Source organism: Olea europaea, chromosome 4 (genome assembly GCF_002742605.1).
Source record: "Olea europaea var. sylvestris chromosome 4, O_europaea_v1, whole genome shotgun sequence".
Taxonomy (NCBI): Eukaryota; Viridiplantae; Streptophyta; class Magnoliopsida; order Lamiales; family Oleaceae; genus Olea; species Olea europaea.
The window spans coordinates 20,902,659-20,916,748 of record NC_036240.1 but is presented as its reverse complement, the minus strand read 5'-3'; the positions used below and the strand labels follow the sequence as shown (position 1 = coordinate 20,916,748).

The window sequence follows — 14,090 nt, the reverse complement described above, 5'->3', positions numbered from 1 at the left end:
AATTTTCTCATGTTTGTTCTTTTTCCCTTGATGCACTCAACACAGACTTCGAAGTTTGTTAAATTTAGGGATTCGAGAATTCCATCTGACACAAGCCTTTGAATTCTCTGCTTAGATATGACCTAAACGCTTGTGCCATAAAGTGGAGGAATTCTCACTTAATTTTCGCTTTGTACCACGTGAACTTGTTTGCAGTATTTCGTTATAGGAACTAACAATATCAAGTATATACAGATTATCAATCATATAACCGGAACCAACAAAATTTGAATTTTGATAGAGACGAACTTTATTATTTCCTAATGAATAGGAAAATCCTGATTTGTCCAAACTAGAAATAGAAATTAAATTCTGTCTAAAAGACGGTGCAACAAATGTGTCAAACAAATCCAAACAAAATCCAGTTTTTAACTGTAATCTGAAAGTCCCTATAGTCTCTACCGCAACTTTATTGCCATCGCCCACAAAGATGAATCTTTCTGCTTCACTTGGCGATCGGCTCCACAAGCAACCCTGCATAGACATACTTATGTAAGTAGTAGCACCAGAGTCTACCCACCAAGTATCCTTAGGTATAGAAGCTAAATTAACTTCAGAACAAACTAAAGTAAGAAGCATACCTTTCTTTACACACCAAGCAGCGTACCTGGAACACTCTTTCATATGTCCCGACTTTAATACTACTTCTTTTGCTTCTTCTACTGAGAAGATCCTTCCGTAGCATCCTTAGCTCTCTTCTTTTTCTTGTTCTGAGAGGTTGAGGCCAAGAAAGCACTCTCTGTCTTATGACGCTGCTGTCTCTTTTCTTCTTACCCACAGTGAGATATGAGCTCATTGAAGGACCATTTGTCCTTCTGAGTGTTATAGCTCACCTTGAATTGCCCAAAGTATGTAGGAAGAGATATCAAAATCAAGTGCATGAGCAAGTCATCAGACAACTCCAACTTAAGCGACTTGAGTTTTGATGCAAGATGAGACATCACCATAATGTACTCCCTTATGTTCCCTTTGCCCTTATACTTCATCGAAACGAGTTTAGCCAAAAGGTTACTCGCCTCCAACTTTTCATTTTTGGCAAAATATTGCTCAATTTCCTCAAGGAACTTCTTGGCGCTCCCGCTCTCAATAATAGAGCCCCGAAACGCTTCCGGAATGGAACGTTTCATGATCATCAAGCACATTTGGTCAGAGCGATCCCACATTTCAATTTTACTCTTATTGGGATTTTCTGGAGTAGAAGTGGGTCGATCCCAACGAAGTGCAAGATCCAAATCCATACAGCCGAAGACAATCTCCACAGCTTCTTTCCAAACCTTAAAGTTCATCCCACTCAATATTAGGATGTTGCTGACTTGAGCAGAGATGTTCGCAGCATTAGCAATAGAAATTGTATAGAGAACAAAATAAACAAGCATATCAAATAAGAAAAATAAGACATGCACAAATAATCCAGATTTGGGGATCCATCTCAAGATACCTAGTACAACATTAATTCCTAGTCTTTGGACAGAGAAATTAACTGTAAGTGGTACTCTCAGTACAATGATCAAATATTGACAATTAGTTCTGTCAAACAATAGTCTTTCTTTGGACCGACTATTGTTTACATGAAAAGTCTTTATAATTATCACACGTTTATCATCATAGGCGCGTTGTTGTTTGGCCAAACTGTGTCTTCCTTTGGGCCGAGCACAACTCGCAAAAATGACTTCGCATAAAACCTCTATGCATTTTCAATTAAATTAATTTACACAACTTAGGAAAACAGTGGGTTTTCCTAACATTCATGTCAAACCTCGAGGGTTCTTCTTTGATCTAGATAAGACATTGCTTTAAATGTATTTGTTTTCACTCAATAAAATTAACATTATTGTCCAAATTATGGCAATCCTACCTAAATTCTCTATCCTCATCTCCCAAAACCCATTTATGCATCATTTTTTTAGCATCGACCCAAATCATACCTCTTGGAACTTCAAAAATATGTTCATTGCGCATGCGCAGAAAAGAGTTTTCTTATTCTAATTTGTAATTTCAAGTACTCAATGTATGCATCTTGTATACGTGTTGGATGTGATCGCGGCATAAATAATCGTAAACAAGAATGAAAAGAGTTTCATTTTATCCTGTAATGTAAGTAACATTAATTGAAGGATACCCAATAGTCAAGTACAAGAGAATTTCTGATCACAGAAGATTGCCTCAGTAGCAAGGCAAAAATAAATGTGAGAATGTGAAGTTCTAGCAGCCAAACTAAATGTAATCATCATTGAATATCTGTTAGTATTGTCTTTTTCCTATCCATAATCCATGCTAAAATCAATCAAGCTGACAAAGCCATGGATGTTATCTCATAAGGTCCGTTTCGATTAATTAAAAAAAATTGATAAAAGTTTAAGACAGTTAACTATTAATTTTAACTACATGTTCTATGGAATTCACAACTTTTATTAACTTTTCAATCATATATTTCATCAACTTTTATCAAAATTCATTAAAAATCTGATTTTAGCTAAACCAAATAAGAGCTTAATTTTTTTATTTTTTATTTTTTATTTTTTTAGGAGATGTCAAAATGGCCATCTCTAATTTTTGACTGGTATAGTAAGTTGACCTTAATCCCATTTGTATTAGTAGCTTTAGATTTTGTAACATGTTGGTTTGATAGACGGTTTGCGTCTAATTAATTGTTAATAAATCAAGTTTCATTGAAAGATTAATAAAAATGAAAATAAAATAAATGTGAAGATAACATTGAGAAACCCCCAATCCAATGCTTCCCACCTCCACCAAATCCTCGCTTAACATTACATGGACTGAGTTGAGTCGAGTCGTTGACACCTCAGATATATTACACCTAATTAGCATCTTCTCATTTGCTAAAATAAATGATGTGTCGAGATGTCAAAACTATGTTACAGGAATAGTCAAAAGACTAACGAATTCGGGGGCTCCTGTATTGTAAGGGAAGCTTGGGTTCGGGTTAGGCGAGGAGAGTTGGAGAATTTTTCTTTTCTTTTCCTTCTGCTTTTATTAATTTTTTTTTTCTGTTGAAATTATTTTTTCTGCTTATTTACAACTGAAATAGTGTTCCACGTTTACATAGAAAATTGTGCTTACAAATTAAAAGATTTATCAAGATAGGATAAAGTCCTATAAATGCTATAATTTTTTCTTATTAATTATAAGATCCCAATCAAACATGCAACTGCATAATTTTTTCGTCACGACACAATTTTACCCTTCATGAATATATAGAGATTTCGGGACGTTTCATTGAATTTTCAGAATTTAAACTATAATGTAAACTAGTGTCGATGAAAACTAGCTATAGAACTCATCTAAAGACTATCTTTTAATTCATGAAACTTGCCATTTCCAAAATATTTGTTCTAATATGGTTGTAGTTGATTCATATACGATATGAATATAAGTAGATATGTTGTGGTTTGATCTAGTTTTGACAACAGTATGAAATACACAGCCGAAACTAAGGTGACGAAAATTTATTTAATACCCAATGTTCAAAACATAACGTGTATCCAAAAAATATTTAGAAGCAATATCAAAATCATGTTCAAAATTAGCTTCTTAATATCATGATAAGCAGTTTTAGAAAATTATTCATAAAATTCAAAAGCAACTTTTTAGTTTCAAATGCAATTTTTGACTTTAGCCCTTCGTATTTATTTACAATATTGTTAGAGAAGCTTTTAGATGTATTTCAATATAACTTGTTTATACATGTAGGAGCAACACTCGACATAATATATGTCATTGGTTAATCATAGTTATCAAGAATAATCACAAGTACGACAAATTAGTAAAGAATTAATTTAATTAATTCGATGCCAATACATATATTTCCATTATTTTCAATTTTATCAAAGCAAGGATGCTATGAATTGAAATATAATTGAGAGACAAGCAAGCAAGAAATAATATACATAATTATATTACATTACTTTTGTGTATATAAATTATAAATAGAGATAGATATTAATTATACAATCAAACTGTTATGAAAATAAACTCGTACAAATCACAAACAACGATGAAAATATTACCATATCCTTAAAAAGTAATGAAAATTGTTCTATTCATACTGATCAGGCCAAAGGAATGCTCCCATGGCATACTTCCTCTTCTGATCAATGTCTCCAATCACCGGCAGTCCATACTGTTTCAGCAGGCAGTCGAGTTGCCATTCTGGCATAGTCGCGTAGTCCGATTTCTTGTACCTTGGATAGTGGAGTGGCATTTGAAAAGAACATAAATTTTTATTATCTTTCGTCGCAGCTTGCTGCTGGCAGTGGTGGCCGCTTGGACGTAATCCGCCGCCGTGCATGGCGGTGCATGGAGGAGCACAAGAGAAAATAGTTCCGCCCATTGTTTTTCTTATTTCCTGAATCTGTTTAATTATCTCGAGCCAAACTGAGCATGCTGTGGCCTTTTATAGGACAGTATATAATTGGCGAATAAATGTATTATTCTAAAGTTTCTTGTCTACAATATTTTAAAAGGTTCAATAATTAGTTTGGCATAAAAAAATTTCAGGAGCAACTCAAATTTATTCTCTAGAAGTTTCTCAAAGGCATGTGTCTCTATAGAGTCGGCTGAAAAATTTAAGAAAAAAAATGGTAAAAGGAATAAAATTTTGCAAATCTAAATAAACAAACTTGTTTTCATTTTTTGTTAAAAATGAAAAATTGGTAGATCATTCTAGGAAATAATAAGAATAATAATAATAATAATAGAGAAGTGGGGGATTTGCATTAATTTGACGAAAAGGAAGGATGAGGCACGACAGCGATGTAATAGAACCAATTCATGATACGTAAGTAATTGCAAATTCAGTGAATCATACAAAAGTGGAATCTAATATTAAATGCTTGTTGATAGAATGGTTATCCGTAAGCTCATGATTTAATCACTTCAATGAATGGTTATATTTATGTGTTTTTTTTTTTCTTGTTATTTCATTGTTAAGCCACATTAGTAGGTTTAATGAGGCCTTGAGAAGAGGTGGACGCATCAACCTGTTGATTATTGTGGACATTTTTATATCCTTCTACAATTTGTGTTTAACTAAAACTTTACTAATCATAAAATATCATCTTCACATTTTATGGAAAATTAGCGATTTTTTTTTTTTTAAGAAGTTGTTATTGTTGGTGATATGTGTAGGGAAATTGTTGTTTGTCAATATAAAAAATGGTTAAGCTTAATTACGCTTATCTATGAAGATTAGAAACAAAAAGAAAGAACAAGAATGAAAAGGAAGTAGGAAAATAAATACGAGTTTTAAGACAAAATTGCTCCTTAACGATGGTAACGGATTATGATACTTGTCTCTCAATATACAACGGGTATAACTTGTTGTAGAAACACTTCAAACCAAAAGCAACAATGAACTCAAACAAAATTCTTCCCTCTACAAGAGAAAGATTTTTGGAAAAAATTTTGAAGAGTTTTTAATATAATGCTCAATGTAATTGATACATAATGCATAATGGACGTCTAAAGGATCCTATTTATAAAAGATGAAAGGTTGTGAATGTAGTGGTAAGCCCCAAACTTAACAATTTTCACGAAGGGAAGCATCCATTGCTGTCACTAGCCTATTGCTCTAGCGCCAATGACACTATTCAACAGAAACTTTTGCCCATCTGTCACTCCTTTATCTCGAGCGACAATCTCATCACTCAAGCGCTAGACAAGTAATGGAGTCAGACACATTTTCTGGCCAATTTTTCCTCTTTTCTTTTCAAATTTGAACTGCAATTTCTTATTCATTTAGAATTGGTTTTGAAATTCCAAATGTGTCATGATGATCTACTCGAAGAGTAGAATAAATTAGTTTATTTCTATTTATAATTTGACTGTCGGATCAAGTTTGAATATGTGACTGAAGTTGACACAAAGTTACTTTTCATGTTTTATACTGAACCAAAAATTTCAATCTTTAAACCAAACTCCAACAGTAATTAACAGATTTTAAACTATACAATAAATAAATTAAAATAAAAGACAATTAAAGGTAAAGAGCATAAGGTATTAGACAATAATATTATTATTTCTATATTTCTAATCGGGTTAACTCTAATTAAATTATCATTTTTATATCTCTAATCCTTTCATTTTACTCTCACAAAATTCTCCCTGACCGTCACAGACTTCTAAAATATTAATAACTAATTCATTCTGCTCTTTCCTTCAATTGACTTTTATTATAATTTATTTTATTACATACAGTTTAAAATCTGATAATTACTTCTTTAAAAAAAAAAAAATCTGCTAATTTTCCGTAAAATAGATTGTATACTTTTATGTATAGAGTCCATGTCACATTGAAGGTGACGGTGATTATAAGGGTTTATGGTTCATGGAATCACATCTTATAATAATTGGTCTGTAAAATTAATTATTGTATTGTGAGAATGTTGATTCTATATGTAATGGAGATAAATAGAGTGATCTTTAAAATTTTTGAAATTATATTAGGGATATATTTAGAGCGGAATGAATATATAAAATTTGTGTTGATCAATTGTGTTTATATGATTGAGCCCTGTTTAGTTTTCATTCTTTGGCCACAAAAATGAAAAATATGATCGTTATCCATAACATCAAGTCACATATTTGACTTTCTATCTCTTGTGTAGCTCTTGTAACAACTATATTTTTAATTCTCATTCTTTAAAAAAAATGAGTATTAAACGGGGCCTGAGTTTAATAAGGACAAAATTAGAATGTGACGTGGATGAAAATAGTAGTTTTTTTTAATTTAATATTTTAATAAGTGTAAATATAGAGTGGGATGAATATATAACAATCATGAATATAAATAGTTGCTCCCTATTTTTATCATATATAAATTCAGAATCCATTACAAAGATCATGGCCACAAATTCCATACAACTTAACACCTAACTCCGGGAGAATAATAAGCAAAAAAGAGCCCCCAGGGCACATCTTCAAGTGGTAAAAGGGGAGGGTGGAGAAATCCAGCTTTACTTGAGGCTGCTGCGTCAAGGGTTCGAATCCTGAAATATGGATTTGGCTCTTGGGTAAGTGCAAGTGTACAAGCAGCCTTCCACCCTGTACCCTTGGAGGCATAACCTGCGATTTACCTCCCTCACGATGCTCCAGGGCAGGGGTGGTGAGGGACCCTTAAGTTTAGGGTTTAACCTTTAATAAGCAAAAAAGAAAAACATAAACACGAGTATCCACAAAATTTATAGTGGGTACTCCCGATTTACATTCCTCTATCGTTGTAGATTTCTTTCCTATAATAAAGATGAGATTACGAGATTCTTCTAACATCTATGTCTTGTCTACAAGAAACCCCAGCTAACTTTCCTAATTAAATACCTTTACTATATAGGTTAAAGGGATTTTAGTGATAGATTTTATAGAAACTGGACAATCTTATTAGGTCAAATACCTAACGACCTAGAGATGTGGATCATTCGAGGCACATTAATATGGCGTACTCCTCTTGACATCAATTCTTCTATTTTTCTTATAAAAAAATATTAAATAGAGATTCAAATCGTCATTAATCATTTGATATAGTATTCTTGCACGAGTCGAATGGATCAAAGGTGGGAATTCCCTACAAAACCCCTACCCCATTCTGAATTTATATATGATAAATATTACGATGACTCATTACATGTGTAAGCTCTTCAGCATATTTTTACCTGACACATCCCTAAATTAGGTCGATCTACAGGAATAAATATTCTCTACAATTGGGCTCCACGCAAACCAATAGGTCGTGCACATGCCTACTTGCATCAACCTCTTCTCAAGGCCTCACTAAACCTAATAATGCGGCTTAACAATGAAATAACAAGAAAATTACAATCAATATCAGTAAAATATAACAGGCATTTGAATCAAGAATTCAACAAAATAAATTTACAGAGAATTACAAATTACAAAAGAATCAGACTAGTAGTAATTTGAAGTTCTCTTTCTATATTTCATGGATAGAAAGTAGTGGTACATATAAAACAGCTAATCACAGTAAGATATAAGCTGAGTATGTACACTTTTTCATACATAGGAATATACAATATTACAATAGTACTGCAGAGCCGGCTATCTCAACGGTTCGAAGAACTCATCTACAGCTACATTCCTATTATATGAACAATCCGATCGATCACTTGTTCAAATTGGTGGTACAAAGAACTCTACCGTATTAGTTTTGAACGACTCGTGCAAATACTAATACACGACTCACCAACATCCAGAAGTTTCTTGTTAACACTCTGAATCCCGACGGTAGTATCAATATCAGATGCCAACATAGTCCAAGATCCTTCAGCCAACATTCAGACACTCGCAATTTTGAGTGACCGTTAATTCCAACTGTCTAACAAAAAGTAACACAGCATAAATGCCGCATCTTTCAGGCAAAAAGGTCTAATATTCCGGGCCAAAAGGGATAATCGAGAGATGGATGACAGAACTCGAGCTCATCTTCATAACTTATATTTTCCCTTTTGTGATAGTCTGGTGTTGTCCAATTCACCTTCCCAGACATGCCACAAATGTCGCAGCTGATTGAGGGTTAATTTACTTCTAGACCATCTGCAGAAGTTTTATACAACCAGTGGAACTGGCAGCAACCACCATATTTGATTTCCGTCTCCAGCAAACACTTGAAACAAACTGTCCATTGTCGTCTTCAGTCTCCTTACCAGAAATGGGATCGATGGAACCAAATTTGTGGGAAGTAATTGGCATCGGCAGGGATTTGTAATAGGCAAACACCTGCAGACAATTAATGAACTCAAGGAAATTCAAAATTATGGATGGTATTCATTAAAAGAGCACAAGAAACACATACTAGAAAACTGATCATTCATGATTCTATTTTATATTTCATTTATGACGAATATCTGGAAACAAGATGTTCTCATGAATTATATGAAATAGAATTTGAGTGAATAAAAATTGAGCCGACTGAATCAGATCAACAATGGTCTTGATATTTTAAGGTTTGCTTATGATTCTTCAGTTAGGTGCAACAGAATCGCCCCCAAGAACATGTAGCTCTTAACACACTCAAAATAAGTAACTTGTTTCCCAATTTGAGTGATAAAAAAAATTATATATTTTAAAACTTATATTTTAAGCTTAACCAAATGCTTTATAATAAGAAAATAAAGCTCGAGGAAAGCCAAAACCTTGCTTAATTAAAATAAACATCACGTAGTCCACAACATTGACCTCAATAGACAATGGTTCTCTGTTGTGCATGAGTTCACCCGAAGTATCCATTACATATTGATCCTTAGTGATGAGGCACAATTTTATGATCATTGGTTGAAAAAGCTTGAGTTATAGTCAAGTCGGTTTTCTTGTCAAAATTATTATATGTAGAAGCTAGAAATGAAGTCAACCTCATTCGTCTCCGACCCACATGCAATGTATCCATCAGCAACTGATAAACCCACAAAGTTCTGTAGGAGCAAGAGCTCAAAGTTAAAATGGCAGGGTAATACATCAAAAAATTAAGGCGTGATGCACCAATTGGTCCCACAACCTATTGCCGAGTGGCTAGTTGGTTCCCAACCTTAAAAAATGAGCAAGTCGGTACTCAACCATTAATTATAGTTTCACAATCAATCCCCATTGATGGAAATGTTTCATTGCTATGTTAAATCATCACATGGTTCTCACTTGTCTAACATTATGAATCCAGATTTCTTCCCAACTTTGGTTGGTGCCAAAAATTTGAAGTTATGCGCGTTTCATGAGGGCCATGTGACCAATTTAACAAAGATTTGGCGGTTTTCCATCACTGGGACTACTTGTCCAACCATAATAAGAGGTCAAGGACTAACTTGTTAGTGGGGAAATAGATCGAGGACCAACAGTGCAATTCTTCCAAAAATATGATGATTAAACTTGAGAGCCAGAGTTACAAACCTTCTCATTTGTGTGCCCTCTAAGTGTTGAGATACACGCATCTCTTGATAAACAATGGGAATTTGTTTTATTGAGATCCCAAATCTTCAAAGTGTTGTCGGTGGATGCAGTAACAAGAGTTTCAGCATCCAAGAATTTTGCATAACTTACAGCTTTCCCATGGCCAGCCAATATGCACCAAGGAGTTGAAATATTGCGAAGATCATAGCAATAGGTCTTATAATCGGACGAGCTAAAAGCCAACATATGACTGGAGTCAGCTGAGAATTGAACACAGCAGACATTTGCATTGTTCCTAATTGTGCATAAACTGTTTCTCTGCACCAAATGAGAAAAATCAGTTGAATGACTCCTTTTATATTGCACCAAAAAAATGCTAAAGCACTTGAAGCATATATAAGCATGTTTGGATGGGCTTAAACATTAAAGCAAGACTTGCTTTCATTAAAGGAAGTTTTGTTAGTAAAACATACGTTTGGCATATAGGTAAAGACAAACATGATAACCATTCAATTCGAAGAAAAAGGAATAAGACCCAAAAGATGGGACTCTTGGAAAGAGTAGGACAGCAGTCAGTAACATTGCATAAGAAACATAAATATAAAAGAGAAAAGACGACAACATGCCTCATTGATGCTCCAAAGTTTCACCATACGATCATCGCTTCCACTCACTAATTTCATGGGATCTGCACGGGAGAAATCAACAGACCAAGCCCTTTCACTGTGCTCCATGAAATGAGAGAAGACTTGACCAGTTGTCGCATCCCATAACTACAAGTATTTTTAAGCATCTTGTCAAAAGATCATTAGGAAAGCAAGTACTGCATATCAATATGAGCGCTCACAAGTCAGAGCATCAAGAGGAAAACTGAAATAGGTAGATATATACGAGGATGTATAGTTTTTTAAGAATCACACTGTAGACAACCTAAATTTGCACAACCATTTCAACATGCACACTTTTGATGCTAAAGATACAAAATTAATGGACACATATACTATCATTGGGGGAAATCAGAAAGTGACAACTCTGAAGCTGATGGATTCGTGCTCTAATTTGAGCTTCAAGAACCAAGGTGGGGAACTGGATACGTCCAAAAGTGTAGTAGATGGCAGTTTATAATACCAGTAGTTAGAGAATGTTTCAAAAGATTTTCAAATATTCTGTTATTTAACGATGATCACAGTTTCATCACAACATCTTTTCCCAATTTATGTGTGAAAGCTCAAATATATCACCTTTCTATCTTCGTGGGCCAAACAGTAACTTAAAAAACTCATAAAAGTTAAGCACAGATATGAGAGAAAAAGACAGAAATCCTGAAAAAAAAAATATTCACAGTCCCAGCGCCCACAAAAGTTCTTGACAGACATGAGGCTTACTGCTCCTCAAGGACAATGACCTCCACTTGCATGGTTATGATGTCAACTACAACATGAAGGCTAAGACAGCATTTGGCGAAGTTTAAAAATTTTGCTTATTAGTAAATAGATAAGTTTTAAAAAATAGAACAATTCATTGGTCAAGGTGAGAAATTAGTTCATTGAAAGTTAGGCAAGAGTTACTTTCAAAATAAGCAAATTTTTTTACTTGATAGTAAAAAGAATTTGAGTTTGGGTACAAAAAGTCACTTAGAATTATTGTTTTTATAGTCTACTCAAACATGCCCCGTGTCCTTTTCAAAAGTTCTCGTCAACTTAAAAGTACAGATATAACCATCGTACAGTGAACGTAAATCATAGAGCCAACTCCCTTTAAGTGGACTTCATGATTCCACTCAACGTATATATTAAAAAACACCATGAAGTTCTTCTTCACTGCCCCATTCTTTTAAGTCTTGTGTTTAGCAATTTTTCAAAAATGATGTGCTGTGCACGTAATTCATTAATCTGTTGCCTTTTGTCCATTAACAAAAACATTGCTCTTTACTTCTTGACTATGATGTCATGTAAGGAGATATTCAACATAATACAAAATCTACATGATTTCTAGCTCTCAAGCTTTTGAATTTTACCCTGGAAGCTTAGTTTGCTTCTAAGTACACGACGGATGTTTCTCTACATTCTGACTTGTGGAGTGAGTTAATATGTTGATGTCTTGCTTCCTCACATTAGATAAAGTACGTAACAAAAAGAGTATGCACTGACTTCTGGTGTTAGTAGGGGTCATCTGGAAACTGCTTAATTGTGAATTCTAGGAGCAAGTTTGGCTAAGCTTAAAAATTTTACTTAAGTAACTTTAAAAGAATATAACTCTTTTTATCAGTGAATATTGGAAATAAGTTACTTCTTTCAATACTAAAGCAAGAGTTAATATCAAAATAAGTAACTTTTTTACTTAAAAATAAATTATCCAAACATGTTTGAAAATTTAAAAGTTTAAACTTTTACTTTTTTCTAAGCTTAGCCACCTGCTATGGTCAATTAAGTAGCCAGCTATATGGCCAGGACTCTTAATCATTATCCCAGTAATTAATAGAAGAGCAATGCACAAAGAATATTAACCTTAACAATGCCATCGTAATCAGTTGAAGCAAGGTAGTTCCTGACATAGTTGTTCCAGCAAATGCCTGTGAGCTTTGACTTGTTTGTCATCTCAATAACAGGATAATGAATGTCAACAGAATCATTAAACAGAGCTTGAAATTCAAATATCTTTATCTTCTTTGACACCCCTCCCGAAGCCAGATAGTCTTCATCCCGGTCAAAACTCAGAGAGCATATCACATTTGCGGAACTATTATTAAAATCTCCATTCCGTAATATCCCCCGTACTCTGAATTTATTGTAGCGAGCATATTTGCACAAACCATCAAAGAAACTCCCTAAACGATCTGAGGTCTTGTACTTGCTATCATTATTACCCGCAATGCTCCAGTTCTCTCGACTTTTCAACAGTTCTGTATCTCTACGAGTCACTACATCACTATCTGCAAGCTGAACATTGGATCGCATCAAAAAGTAAGGGTTTTCTAGTTGCCTGATGTTGCTCATCAATTTTATCTCGTTGTCATGTCCTGGGATAATCTTTGAAAGAGATTCTGAACTTAAATTTCCTCTGCGAGTAACGCTGCTCCCACTTACATTTGAAGGCTCCAGAGACGAGGAAGATTGAATAAGTGATTTCTTAGGCTGCCTTTTCTTAACCTCTTCGATATCTCCTTCTATGTACTGGATATGTTCCACTAACTTGAACGCATCCTTCTGCTTTTGCTCTTTTACTAACAGGAGAAAATACAATAACAACTCTGATTCTCCATCTTCTTCATCAATTAATGGTAATAACTCGCCTCCAGATAAGTCTTGAATTCCCTTCATAAATTCTGATTGTAGAATTTCCCTGTTTTATAACGGTGATCCCAAAAATCACTTGCTGAAACTTACGTGTATCAAGAAAAAAAAACTTTATGTAACCATCATTTTGTAAATATTGGTCAGCAACTTCAACTTGACATCTTAGACTTTCTAGAGACTAAAAATTTATTAGTTTTACAATAACTGTTTATTATCTTTGTAAGGAGAATTTACATGCAAGTTATATTCACTTCTTTCATGTCCATGGTGTTTTCGGTTCCTCAAGATAGGTTTCCTCCATCAAGTCTTGCACGATTCTATATCTCTATGCAGTTCAAACAATAAACAAGACTGAAGGGAAGTTTCTTTTTTTGTGAAGAGAAGATATTTTGATGGTAAAACTAAATCAGAAATCACAAGTACCTGGTTGTTGGGCGTGATGAAGGTTCAGGATGAAGTAGCCAGAGACAGAATCCAGCTTCCTTCGGATATTTCGAAAGGAATGCAGGAGGAAGAATCCGATGGTGTAAATCAAGCATTGCAGCAGCACGAGATGTTCCCGAATCAAATAAGCCGAGTAACTGAGAAAGACCACCCACATTAGTAACAGGCACAGGACAATAAGAAATTTAAACAAGATCATAAAAAAGAATCTCCCCAGCATTTCTTCTTAATGCACCCTTCCTAACCACATTATCTGCCACATATCAAACTTTTCATGATTTCTTCTACTCCGAACTATATAAAATTTTTCATAACAGGTGTAATTCATCCTAAACAGTGAACTAACTCATTGTCCTTCAAAATCCTCAATTTAATATATATATATATATATATATATATATA

The 14,090-nt window shown here is 34.0% G+C and overlaps 2 protein-coding genes across 2 annotated transcripts in view; both read right to left on the bottom strand.

Moving 5' to 3' along the window:
• Positions 1-3,934: 3,934 nt before the first annotated feature.
• LOC111394114 lies at positions 3,935-4,502 on the bottom strand. The gene has a single exon (XM_023019897.1). It carries the CDS (start codon positions 4,388-4,390, stop codon positions 4,097-4,099), a length of 294 nt encoding a protein of 97 aa, XP_022875665.1. The 5' UTR covers positions 4,391-4,502; the 3' UTR covers positions 3,935-4,096.
• A 3,396-nt stretch (positions 4,503-7,898) lies between these two features.
• Positions 7,899-14,090, bottom strand: part of LOC111393156 (protein SPA1-RELATED 2-like) — an 11,808-nt gene continuing 5,616 nt past the window's right edge. Inside the window, exons 2-7 of the mRNA XM_023018547.1 lie at positions 13,668-13,865; positions 12,456-13,290; positions 10,575-10,721; positions 9,949-10,266; positions 9,420-9,479; positions 7,899-8,787 (exon numbers count right to left, since the gene is read on the bottom strand). Coding sequence (XP_022874315.1) covers positions 8,596-8,787; positions 9,420-9,479; positions 9,949-10,266; positions 10,575-10,721; positions 12,456-13,290; positions 13,668-13,865 — 1,750 coding nt within the window. The 3' untranslated portion in view covers positions 7,899-8,595. The remainder of the gene's footprint in view (positions 8,788-9,419; positions 9,480-9,948; positions 10,267-10,574; positions 10,722-12,455; positions 13,291-13,667; positions 13,866-14,090) is intronic.